Raw genomic sequence first — 13,810 nt, 5'->3', positions numbered from 1 at the left:
CACCAGAAGAAAACCAACCCTGGCATCGAGACAAATAGCAGCAGAAACCACTATTACAAAACAGCCACAGCAGAACACGGGTCCAAAACCAAAAACCCATAGAAAACAGACAGCATGGAAGAAAAACAGGGGGGATTCTTGACCGGTCTGGAGGGTCTAGAGGAAAGAAAATTAGCAGGTAAGGCCTAATTTTACCTTTCTCAGCGATCCTCCAGACCGGTCAAGATGGTTAGGAAGTACCAAAGCAGTAAAATACTAGGGGCAGGACTCCAGAGAAGCAGAAGACAACACCGCAGCATCAAATCTGGCCTCCTCCCTTGCTTGAATGTCGATCCTGTAATGCTTCACAAAGGAATGCTTGGAAGACCGGACAGCTACCCTGCAAATGTCCTGTGGAGGAATGAGACTGCACTCTGCCCAAGAAGCTACCCCCCTAAGTGGAATGCGCTTTAAGCACAGGCGGCACAACACGGCCCTTCAATAAATAGGCTGAAGCAATAGCCTCCTTCAACCACCTAGCAATTGAAGACTTAGAAGCGGCCGCACCTTTCTTAGGCCCCCCATGCAATACAAATAGTCTATCAGAAGAACGAAAATCCTGTGTCTTTCGCAAGTAAACAAGCAAAACTCGACGGACATCCAATTTCGCCAAGCGACACTGGGAGGAATCCCCCGATCTATCTCCCAAGACCGGCAAGGAAATCACCTGATTCACATGAAAAGCAGAAACTACTTTAGGCAAAAAAGAAGGCACTGTTTTCAATGAAACCTTTTCCTTGGAAAAAGACAAAAAAGGCTCTCTATAGGACAGAGACTGGAGCTCCGAAATCTGCCGAGCTGAAAAACGAAGATACATACCTGTAGCAGGTATTCTCCGAGGGCAGCAGGCTGATTGTTCTCACATGTGGGTCGGCGTCCATGGTGGCCCAGGAAACGTCAAATTTTTCTACAGCAAAATTTTAAAAGTTTTGCTAGAGCCTTCTAGCAAGCGAACCGCGTGTGTGCAGACTTCCCGCCCATCGTGTGAGCGTTCCCGCTCAGTTTAATCAAAAAGCAAATAATAAACAAACAACTCCAAAGGTGAGGTGGGCGGGTTTGTGAGAACAATCAACCTGCTGTCCTCAGAGAATACCTGCTAAAGGTATGTATCTTCGCTTTCTCCGAGAACAAGCAGGCTGCTTGTTCTCACATGTGGGGTATCCCTAGCAACCAGGCTCACTCAAAACAATGAACATTGGTCAATTGGGCCTTGCAACGGCGAGGACATAACATAGATTGACCTGAAACCATAAACAACGAACAGAGTGCAGCCTGGAAAAGAACAAAAATGGGTCTAGGGGGGTGGAGTTGGATTCTAGACCCAAACAGATTCTGCAGCACCGACTGCGCAAACCGACTGTCGCGTCGGGTATCCTGCTGGAGGCAGTAGTGAGATGTAAATGTGTGGACTGATGACCACGTTGCAGCCTTGCAAATCTCCTCAATGGAGGCTGAATAAGTGAGCCACTGACGCAGCCATAGCTCTAACACTGTGAGCCATGACATGGCCCTCCAGAGTCTGCCCAGCTTGGGCATAAGTGAAGGAAACACAATCTGCTAGCCAATTGGAGATTGTGCGTTTTCCGATGGCGACTCCCCTCCTGTTGGGATCAAAAGAAACAAACAACTGGGCGGACTATCTAAAGGGCTTTGTCCGCTCCATGTAAAAGGCCAATGATCTTTTGCAGTTCAAGGTGTGCAAACTGCTTTCGCCAGGGCGGGTATGAGGACGGGGAAAGAATGTTGGCAAGACAATTGACTGGTTCAGATGGAACTCTGACACCACTTTTGACAGGAACTTAGGGTGCGTGCGGAGGACTACTTTGTTGTGATGAAATTTGATATAAGGTGCATGTACTACTAAAGCCTGAAGCTCACTGATCCTACGAGCTGAAGTAACAGCCACCAAGAAAATGACCTTCCAGGTCAAGTACTTCATATGGCAGGAATTCAGTGGCTCAAAAGGAGCTTTCATCAGCTGGGTGAGAACGACGCTGAGATCCCATGATACTGGTGGAGGTTTGACAGGGGGCATTGACAAAAGCAAACCTCTCATGAAGCGAGCAACTAAAGGCTGTCCAGAGACAGTGCTTATCATCAACGTGTAGGGGGTAAGCCTAACTGCACTAAGGTGAACTCTTACGGAGTTGGTCTTAAGACCAGACTCTGATAAGTGTAGAAGGTATTCAAGCAGGGTCCGTATAGGACAAGAAAAAGGATCTAGGGCCTTGCTGTCACACCAGATGGCAAACCTCCTCCATTTGAAAGAGTAACACTTCTTCGTAGAATCTTTTCTGGAAGCAAGCAAGACTCGGGAGACACCCTCTGAAAGACCCAAGGAGGAAAATTCTAAGTTCTCAACATCCAGGCCGTGAGAGTCAGAGACTGGAGGTTGGGATGAAGAAGCGACCCCTTGTTCAGAGTGATGAGGGTTGGAAAACACTCCAATCTCCACGGTTCTTCGGAGGACAACTCCAGAAGAAGAGGGAACGAAATCATGGTTCCGCAGTCTTGCTTGAGTTTCAGCAAAGTCTTCCCTACTAGAGGTATGGGAGGATACACATACAGAAGGCCTGTCCCCCAATGTAGGAGAAAGGCATCTGATGCTAGTCTGTCGTGGGCCTGAAGTCTGGAACAGAACTGAGGGACCTTGTGATTGATCCGAGTAGCAAAAAGATCCACCGAGGGGGTGCCCCAAGCACAGAAGATCTTGCAGACTACAGCCATGTTCAGTGACCACTCGTGAGGTTGCATTATCCTGCTCAACCTGTCGGCCAGACTGTTTACGTCTGCCAGATAAGTGGCTTGGAGAAACATGCCGTGACGGCGAGCCCAAAGCCGCATCTGGACGGCTTCCTGACACAGAGGGCAAGGTCCAGTGCCCCCCTGCTTGTTGGTGTAAAACATGGCAACCTGATTGTCTGTCTGAATTAAGATTACTTGGTTGGACAGCTGATATCTGAAAGCCTTTAGAGCGTTCCAGATCACTCTTAATTCCAGGAGGTTGATCTGCAGACCTCTTTCCTGAAAGGACCAGGCTCCCCGAATGTGGAGCCCATCTACATGAGCTCCCCACCCAAGGAGAGATGCATCCGTCGTCAACACTTTTCGTTCCTCTGCAAGTACCTACTTGTGCTGGGAGCTGTAGGACTGAGCTCCCGGTGGGCAATTTGGAGGTTTGGATTCCCGATTGAGGGTGTATTCTAACCGGAGAATTTGAAGAACCCACCGGTCGGAGGTTATAAGAGGCCACCTTTGGTGAAAAAACATTAACCTCCCCCCAACCGGCAAGTTGTCTAGTACAGACACGTTTACTAAGGCTATGCTGAAGTGGAGCCAGTCAAAAGCCAGTCCCTTGCTTTTGCTGGGGAGCCGCAACGGCCTTAGGTGCACGCTGTTGACAAGAACGAGCACGCTGGAACTGAGCCTGGGCAGGCTGCCGAGAAGCAGAAGTGTACCTGCGCCTAGCAGAGGAATAGGGAGTACTCCTCTTTCCTCCAAAAAACCTCCTAGATGAGGAGGTAGTAGCAGAAGACGCCCGGCAGGAGAGAGAATCCATAACATCATTGTGCTTCCTGAGCTGGTCAACTAGATCCTCTACTTTCTCACCAAAAAGGTTATCCTCCCAGCAAGGAACATCCGCCATCCGCTGCTGGACCGAATGATCCAGGTCAGAGACATGCAGCCATGAGAGTCTGCGCATCACTATACCTTGGGCAGCAATCCTGGATGCTACATCAAAAGTGTTGAACATACCCCTGGCCAGGAATTTGACACACCTTCTGCTGCCTGACCACCTGGCGAAAAGGCATGGCCTGCTCCGGAGTGTATCAACCAAACTAGACAGTTGCCTCACCGAGTTCCACAAGTGGATGCTCGTGAAGAGCTGGTATGTTTGGATTTTGGCAGCGAGCATAGCAGCCTCATACACCTTCCTCCCAAAAGAGTCCAAGGTTCTAGATTCACTGCCTGGGGGCGCCGAGGCATGGTCCCTAGTACTCTTGGCTCTTTTGAGAGCGGAGTCCACCACCATGGAATTGTGAGGTAGCTAAGACCTCATCAATCCAGGCTCCCCGTGGGTCCGATATTGGGATTCAGTCTTTTTCGGGATCACAGGATTAGACAGAGGGAACGACCAGTTTGCGCATAAGGACTTCCTTCAGTACATTATGCAAAGGAGCTGTTGCAGCCTCTCTAGGTGGAGAAGGATAATCCAGGACCTCGAGCATTTCAGCCCTGGGCTCATCCTCAACCTCCATAGTGAAGGGAATAGCCGCAGCCATTTCCCGGACAAAGGAGGTGAAGGATAGACTCTCCGGTGGAGAAAGTTTCCGTTCTAGTGGAGGGGAAGGTTCAGAAGGAATCCCATAGGACTCGTCAGAAGAAAGATTCCTGGGATCCTCCTCTTCCTCCCACGAACGCTCATCTTCAGTATCGGACAAGACATCCCTCAAAGCAGTCCGAAACTGAGCCTGCCTTGACGCCGAGGAACGACATCCTCAATGGCGATGCCGAGAAGTCGACACCCGCCTGGACTCTGGTGAAGCTTCCTCCACCAACGTCAAAGGGGAGTCGACCTGGGTGGCAGGCGGCACTGAGGTTGGGGACCTCACCACAGGCGAAGGGCCAGATGCTGCTGCAGGAGACGGTACAGAAGGCACAAGCACCCCCGACACCGAAGCAGACTGGCGCAGCAACCCTTGCAGAAGCTCTGTAAGCAGGGCCCTGATGAGCTCGTCGAGAGCCGCCGGACAAGGCTGCGGGGTCAGTAAAGGAGACGGTGGCAGAATCTGTCGAGGCTCGGGAGCAGGTACCGGGCTGCTAGGAGACCGACGCATCGGCACCTCCTGAATAGAGGGAGAGCGATCCTCTCGGCGCCGACGCTTCTCGGGTGCCGAATCCCTCGACGCCCCAGAGCTCCCGGCACCGTGCGTCGAAGGAGAACGATGACGGTGCTTCTTCGCCTTCACTCGTTGCATGTCATCGAGACTCCTCGGTACTGATGAGGAAGACATGGAATCCTCACGTCTCCTCGGGGCCAGGTCCAACGAAGGTCGGTCCTGAGGGACCTGCATAACAGGAGGCCTCGAGACAGGTAGAGACCCACTCGATGCCTCACTGCTCCCAGCACGAGTTGGTCGTTCCGCAGCCATTACCTTCGCTCCTGACGTCGACGCGTCCCTCGATGTTGACGCCGCCGACCTCAGTACCGATGCCAACGTCGAAGGACCAGACCGAGCCCCAAAAAGCTTCTCTCGTTGGGCTTCTCGAGACGCTTGGGTCCGTTTCTTCATGCGAAGACACAGACTGCAAGCGGCTGGGCTATGGTCGGGTCCAAGGCACTGGATACACCAAGCGTGGATATCAGTACCTGAGGTGGTCCGGTTGCACCGAGTACAACGTTTAAAGCCACTGGGTGTCTTCGATGACATGGAAGAAAAAACAGCTTCGGCGAAATTAGACGACGCGATCGTGCCAAAAAAGTAAAGGGCACAAAAGGGGAAAAACCCGACCGCGCGGCATAAGGCCGGCCGTGTCGAAAAGAAAGAAAACTTATAAAGTGCCAAAAACTAAGAAAAAATATACCGGGGTTTTTTTTAAAAAAGAATGAATAACAATATAAGATAAGAAGAAAATATAAAAAGAATCGTCGACTCTCCTGGGCCAACGAAGCGAACAGGGAAAAACCTCTTCACCTCACCACGGACAACAAAAAACTAAGTGGGAACGCTCATGCAACAGGCAGGAAGCCGTGTGTGCGGTTTACGCGCTATAAGGCTCTGGTAAAACCTTTTTAATTTTGCTGTAGAAAAATTTGCTGTTTCCTGGGCTGCCGTGGACGCTGACCCACATGTGAGAACAAGCAGCCTGCCTGTCCTCAGAGAATAATGGCTACCAAAAACACAGTCTTCAGAGTAAGATCCTTCAGGGTACACGACTCCAAGGGTTCAAAAGGAGCACCCACCAATACTTACAGAGCTAAGTTCAAATCCCATGGCGGGACCAACAGGCAACATGGCGGACGTATCAGCTTAACTACCCGCAAAAAACGTACAACGTCCATAGAAGACGCCAAGGAATAACCCTGGACCTTCCCACGAAAACAGGCCAAGGCCGCCACTTGAACTTTCAAGGAGGACAATGATAGTCCCCTATCCAAACCATCCTGTAAGAACTACCTCTATCGCTGCCGCCATCAAGCCCAGCACCTGAAGATAGGAATGAGCCATCTGAGCCTTCTGTGCACACAGACGGACATGATCTTGCAGCTTGGCAAACCAAGAAGCATTCAGGAACATAGGACCTTGCAGAGTGTCGAAACGCACCCCCAGATACTCCAGGGACTGAGACGGAAGCAAATGGCTCTTGGCCGGATTCACTACCCAGCCTAGCGACTCTAGAAAACTTACTACCCTCTCGGTTGTACGGATGAACCAAGATCCCCTGCTTCCGCAGAGCTACCGCAACAACCACCATCACCTTGGAAAACGTACGAGGTGCTGAGCAAGACCGAAAGGCAGCGCACAGAATTGAAAATGCTACCCTAAGACAGCAAACCGAAGGAAACGCTAATGAGCCGCTCGAATGGGAATGTGCAAATAGGCCTCTGTCAAATCCAGGGAGGTGACAAACTCTCCTTGCTGAACTGCTATGATAACCGAGCTCAACATCTCCATCCGAAAAGAAGGCACCTTCAGAGCCGCATTGACCCTCTTGAGGTCTAAAATGGGTCGAAAGGAACCTTCTTTTTTGGGCACCACAAAATAAATCGATTAACATCCCTTCTCCTATTCCCGCTGAGGCACAGGAAGTACTGCCCCTAGAGCGATCAGCCGAAGCAAAGTGTCTTGAATCGCGCCCGCCTTGCGTCGAGAGGGACAAGGAGGCTCTAGAAAAGAATCGGGGTGCTCGAATTCTAGTGCACATCCGTCATGAACTACCTCTAAAACCCACTGGTCCGAAGTGATCTGGGCCCACCTCTGGTAAAAGTGACTCAGCCGAGCCCCCACGCATGCCAGAGGTTGGACCCCCGCCCCCTCACTGAGAGGGACGGGTCGAACCGACTCCCCCGGAGACGGAGTCACGGCCTCCACCACGAAAGGACTGAGTCCTCTGAAAAAAAATGACCTTTAGCCGGTCCAATTGACCTTCCCGGTCTGTACCGTCTGACGTCACAAAAACGGCCATATGTTGGCGTCCCTCGCCCACCAGCTTTAGGACAAAGTTCAGGGAGACGTGGAGCACTTAGCATCTCCAAGACCGCTTACCAGCTTCTCCAGTTCTTCCCCAAAGAGCAAAGAACCCTTAAAAGGAAGGGTACATAATTTGGACTTAGAGGCTGCATCTGAGACCCAACCACGTAACCAAACAGCCCGGCAAGCTCCAACTGCCAAAGCCATGTTCTTGGCTGACTCTTGCAGTAAATGGTAGAGAGTATCAGACAAGGAGGAGGAGCCCATCTCTAACTTGGCCAAAACTTGAACCCAGGAGGCCCTATCAGACCCCGGATCATCCAAGAGCTGTCAGCCCAACGAAAGCAAGCGTGGGCTACAAGGCCCCCACAGACCGAAGCCTGTAAAGCCAGAGCCATGAGATTCTAGTTTCCTGTCCTGAGGATCACGAAGGGCAGCTCCACCATCTACCGGAATGGCCATAGCCTTAGTGACCGCAGTTACAACAGCATCTACTGTGGGCAGTTTCAGGGATTCCCTGAACTCCTAAGGTAGAGGATAAAGTTTAGCCATGGCACAGGAAACTTTACAAGGAGAATCTGGAGACGACCATTCCTGAAACACCATCTCCCTCAGATCTTTGTTCATCAGGAAGGACCGGGTAGAACGCTGGATGCCCTTAACCGAGGGATCTACCTGTTTCACCTACCCCACGGGAGCTTCAAGGGAATCAAACTTTAAGGTAAAGGATACCTGATCAATCAACTCAGCCAACTCATCCCTCTGAAAATTTCTCACCACCGAGGGGTCCTCTCCTGCGCCTGGCTAGACATTAAAGGATCCTCTTCTCCGAGATCACTAATGTCCTCCTCAGACCCCTGAGAAAAAACTTCTGCATCCTCTGTCCACTCTAGGCGCGGCCTCTTAGGATGAGCTGGACCGGACAAAGTGACTGGTGATTCTAGCTGCTGAGGACCCGATTTCTAGGCTTGATACAGAGACCAGATGAAATTGGAGGGGGGGGGGGGGGGGGAAGAACCCCATGGAACCAGAGCCTTCATTCGCCATAGAAGAGCCTGGGAAACAATTCTTCCGCACTGAGACGGCCCCGCAGGGCGAGCAGGATCCAAAACGGTGGTGGTTCCCACCAAAAACGGAACCGCCACTGATACTGCCGGCAACACGCTCGCCTCAACCGAATCAGCCCAGACCACGGGAACCTCCGCAGACAACTGCGGAGGAGCAGATGGCGGTTTTGGCTCCCTGCACACACGACACAGAGCCCGGCAATTCCAACCCGTGCCATGAACAGAAATGGCATCGCAACAACTTTCCCGACGACATCCCAGCCGAGAGCAACTTACCGCCACAGACCCCCGCAGAAGCACCCCAGCTCTCCAAGACAGCACAGCCACAAGAAGCAGCCCAAACCGGAGCTTTCCTTGCTGACTGTTCACTTTGCTGTTTTTTTTTTTTTTTTAAACAATCTTTATTTGGACCCCACTGCAGCAGGCTGAAAGCCACTCAAGGCTCCCGTCCAGAGACGGAAGCCGAGGCACAAGGCTGCCCACGAGGGAGAGCAGGGCAGGGGGAGGGAGCCGGCCACCTGGGTGTGACACCCCACAGGGTAAAATGGAGCCCCAGCGGACCCACACCCCATAAGCACCAAACAGAAAGGGATCACCAGTACAGGGTTTGATTTAATTTAATTTCTCTTTTTTTTTTTTTTAAAGAAAGGAATAGAGAAAAAGAAACCCCCCTAAGGGCCCACCAGACCAGACAGATTGCACAGACTGCACGTCTTCCCTCTGCTGGAGACTGAGAAATACTGGATGGCTAGGGTTCTGCACAGGATACATATAGTGTGCAAACTTCAGTGTTTCTCAGTCTCCCTCTGCTGGTAGGAGTACATAACCCAAGCGTCTTGACCGGTCTGGAGGGTCGCTGAAGTGTCCTTTATAAAGGCTGTGGTAAATGCGGTTAGCTTAGCAGAGTTTAAAAAAAGGTTTGCACACCTTCCTAAAGGAAAAGTCCAAAGGCCATTATTAAATTGGACTTGGGGAAAATCCACTATTTTTGGGATAAGCAGTATAAAACTTTTTGTACTTTTTTGGGATCTTGTCAGGTACTTGTGACCTGGATTGGCCACTGTTGGAAACAGGATGCTGGGCTTGATGGACCTTTGGTCTGTCCCAGTATGGCAATACTTATGTACTTAATTTACTTGAATATATATGGAAATCAGGATAACTCAAAAACTTGTCAAATATATTTAGTACAATAAAAAGGTATCACAAGGGGGATGAGGGGGGGGGGGGGACGGGAGGGCTAGGGTGGGGAGGGAGGGGGGAAGTTACAGTCGGGGAGGGGGTTTGGGGAGGGAAGGAGGATTATGTAGTAGGTACCTTATTGTTGTTTATCTACGGAATCGTGTTTCTAGAGAGTATAGATTGTGTTTGTAGACATTATGCGATCCCTCTACAAGGGGAGTATTAAGAGAGGAAGTCATTGAATCTGTTATAAGAACATATCGATATCTGTGATGGGAGAGCGAGAGATAATGTGGAATACTGGTTCAATTGTTCAATTGTTATATTGTTTGTCATTAATAACAATAAAATTGTTTAAACATAAAAAGGTATCACAACTTGATTGCTGAATTATTTCCATTTTATGTTGAAAAATTTGTATTCATATATAGCAACATTACAAATAGCTTATTTCAGCATAAAGCTTTCAAGATACAGAAATATTGCAACCAAGACAGATCAAACTTATTTTAACACTAGTAAAAAAGCCCCGTTTCTGATGCAAATGAAACGGGGGCTAGCAATGTTTTATTCTGTGTGCATGTGGGAGTGTGTGTGTCCCTGCCCTCTGGCCTCTCTCCCCTCCCCCCTCTGAGTCCTTCACTGTTACAGAGCCAGCGATTTGATTTCGTGCTCTGCTGTTTTCCTTCACTGACTGTGTTACAGAGAGGGTGGGGCAGACACTCATAGGGAAACCGGATATCTCGCCCCCTTCACACTTCCGGCTGGAGGCTTCATAGAACATTGGTGTTGCCTTTTATATAGAGAGATTGTTATCTTCTCCCTTTCCATCTCCTCATTTCTCAATCCCTCTTCCTTTCCTTTTGTTTTTAACAACCATCTTCCCCTGAGGTTTTTTTCTTAACTCCCAGAGCTTGAAGAAGGAAACTGTAACCAGTCTCATCCAGAGACATAGGTAAGTGGGTCGCCAGGTAAGCAGTCGCCCACCCAAATGGACTTCTGACAGTGCCTATTTTTCACACGATCTGTCGCATTCTAAATATGCGCCAGCACCATCAGCAGTCTGCTCTCCCCACACCCTCAACCTGGCTACGCTACTGGTCCCATGCACAACCCCCCCATCCAATTTTAATCAGAGTACATACCCTCAGACTGTACATATTTATCTGAAATCATCTTCTTACGTTTAGGGCTTCCCTTTGCATCCTGTCATTCCAACAGCATTTTTATGCAATTTATTTCTCCAGAACCAGTATGAAGGCAGCTCTTCTAGCACCCAAAGCTGAAGCATGCATTTCTTCCCTACCACATAAGCCTTATGAATGTATATCCACATTTTAAAAGGATAACATTTAAATTTGTTCGCAAAGTAAAATGACATTTAATAAGAGAGAAAAGAAATTGAGTCCTTATGCCCCATATGGTGACCATTTCTGCATGGAGTGAAATGTAAAAACCTTAAGTAAATTCTTCAACTTTTCATGCTTTTTGTCTGTGCAAATATATTTGAACTATACCATGTACTTCAGTACGATGCTTACTTTTATCATTAAACGTTGCATGCCTGAAACCTCAGCATATATACACCTTGCACAGTGCCATGGTTTTATATTGGCTACCCTGAAAACCAAACCTACAGGAGGTTCTCATAAAAAAAAGATAGTTTAGTTTTATTCAAACTTGATATACCACCCATCAAAAACATCTGAGCTGTAGGCATCACTGATCTGACAGGAACCACCAACATTTACTACAAAAGTGCTTCTTGCTGTCACTTGATAGACAAACCCATTTGAAATAGTCTCCTACAGTAACTCTCAAATGCCTGAGACAGCAGTTCCATTCTGCTAAAGCAAACACTGTATTCAGCTTTCTGCAGGAATGTTAAACGTTTTGGGTTTCTTTTTTGGTTTCTGAGGTATCTGTCCATGAAATAGTCTCAGCAGAAAAACTAAAAGAGACTGATTAAATTTGAGATGTGATAGACTTGAGTTAAAACTATTTCAACAGGATAACTAAATCAGGGGGCACTGGCAGGGGGCTTCATGGTTACGACAGCACTTGAGAGGGAAAAAAAAAAAGAGGCGTGGGGGTGTTAGTGGGGTGCAGATGAGTGGATTACGTGCCAGAGGTAAAGAACACCTTTTGAAACATTGGAAAGGTGCACTTGGACTAAATAATCTTGTTAATTACTAGCCCTATGTCCCAGATAGGATGACAGTCTGTTAAGTAAGGTTTAATTTGTTAACTTAATACTCCACTATTTGCAATGCATCATGCCACAAGGTTAGAAAAGGTCCTGGGATACTGCTCAGTTGTACTTTTACCACACAAGAGAATGTTAGCCATTTGCAGTGTGTTTAACTCCTATGTCTATGGTGGAACTGTATACACTCACATCTTCATCTTCATTGAAAACTGCCGCCACCTTAATGGTTTTCGGTGTTACATTTGGAGCTACTTCCTTAGGCTTCTAAAAGAAGAAGAATTTGGATTCAGTATTGCAGTCATTGTGCCGAAGCATACTGAATGTTAAAAGTCAACTAAAGCAACAGAAAAGCACATGCTGGTTTTATTTTTACTCTAACAAAACCTAAAATAAATAAATAAAAAATACACAAACATGAATGAAAAATTCTGGGTACAAAGGACATTCCCAGTATTGTGAGCAGTTCTTGCTATGCTGCCCAACTATTAACTTCCTTATTTTCATAGATAAGGTACCTACCCCTTTAAATCTTAAGATACCCTTTTTAGTCTTAATACATTTTATAACTCTTCAAAATATCCTTCACTGCACACATCCTTCAACTTCACACACTGCAGTGTAATGTGTATGGGGTAAGAAACAGCTTGGAAGCATCCAGAAGAAAAATCAGGATAACTGCATTGTGATTATTAAATTTAATGAAAGTATGAGCAAAAAATTGAAGTCTCAAAAAACATACTAGGATGTTCTCCTAAAAGAGAATTATGCCATTTTGTTATAACCTTAGCAAAAATAGCATTAGCACATTCCCCTCAAAATACATATAGGCATGTGCTAAAACCCATTTTCCTTCCTTCCATAGGTCTCCACTCTTGGTTGAAATCTTCCTTCGGTCAAGTCACTTAAGAGAGCAGCTCAGAAAAAGCAAGTCAGAAAAACCTAAGACACATATTCTCACATGTGGGTGACTGTCATCCACAGAGCAGATTAAATGTTTGAGGCAGTGCTCTCACCACACATGTGCAGGTGCCTTTCCACCCAATGCTCGAACGTAGGACCACCAGTATAGTACTAAAGCCAAGAAGATAACCCCAAGGGGAGTTGGGAGGGATGCGAGAATATAAGCCTGCTGTCCTTGGAGAACACCTGCAACAGTTTTCTCCGAGGTCAAGAAGGCATAATATTCTCATATGTGGAATTCGCTAGCCACCAGGCTCACAGTAAAAATCAATTTTGTGACTAAGCAGATAGTGAGCCTGGTGGAAAAAAAAAGGCTGGAGTTGATTTTTAAGTAATAAAAAGATTCTGCTGGACTGCTTGTCCAAACTGGCTATCCCACCTAGAATGTTGCTCCAAACAGTAGTGAGCGGTGAAGGTTTGGATAAAGACCATGTTGCTGCACAACCCAGCCATGAAGGGTCAGCCCAGCCCGAGTAAACATGTAGTAGATACAGTCAGCTAGTCGTTGAGATTGTATGCTTGGTGATGAGAATTTGAAGGACACAAAGCTGGGAGGACTTCCTATGAGGCTTTGTACGTTCTAGATAGTACGCTACAGCACGCTTGCAATAAGGTATGTAGTGCTGCTTCTCCAGGATTACAGAGAAGACGACAAGGAGTACAAAGGACTAATTAAGATGGAACTCCAATACCACTTTAGGAAGGAATTTGGGGTGAGTTCAGAGGACAACTCTGTCATGGTAGAACCTGGTGTAAGGTGGGTCTGCCACAAGGGCTTGAAGCTCGCAGAACAGCAAGCTATTAAAAACACTACCTTATATGTGAGGAACTTTAGAGAACAAGAACAAAGTGGTTCAAATGGAGGTTTCATGAGAGCTGTTGGGACGACATTGAAATCCCACACCACCGGAGATTTGGTATGGAACAAACCTTTCATGAATTTAACTATTAAGGGATTAACTAAAACTGGCTTTATTATCAACTTTAGAACAAAAAGCACAGATGACACTCAAACGCATTCTGAGTTAGTTTTGAGGCCAGAATCTGAAAGGTGGAGGAGGTACTCCATAAAGGTTGGCAGAGAGTGTGTAGTAGGATTGAATGTTCTGGCTGAACACCAGAGAGAAAATCTTTTCCACTTTAAAATGGTAATATTTTTG

At 47.7% G+C, this 13,810-nt stretch overlaps 1 protein-coding gene across 1 annotated transcript in view; it reads right to left on the bottom strand.

Annotated features, from left to right (window-relative positions):
• The window catches only part of PCNP (PEST proteolytic signal containing nuclear protein), a 93,695-nt gene that overhangs the window by 24,309 nt on the left and 55,576 nt on the right, over positions 1 to 13,810 (bottom strand). Inside the window, exon 3 of the mRNA XM_030204149.1 lies at positions 11,880 to 11,954. Coding sequence (XP_030060009.1) covers positions 11,880 to 11,954 — 75 coding nt within the window. The remainder of the gene's footprint in view (positions 1 to 11,879; positions 11,955 to 13,810) is intronic.

Source organism: Microcaecilia unicolor, chromosome 5, assembly GCF_901765095.1.
Source record: "Microcaecilia unicolor chromosome 5, aMicUni1.1, whole genome shotgun sequence".
Taxonomy (NCBI): domain Eukaryota; kingdom Metazoa; phylum Chordata; class Amphibia; order Gymnophiona; family Siphonopidae; genus Microcaecilia; species Microcaecilia unicolor.
The sequence above is the reverse complement of the archived record's forward strand: the minus strand, read 5'-3'. Positions and strand labels throughout refer to the sequence as shown.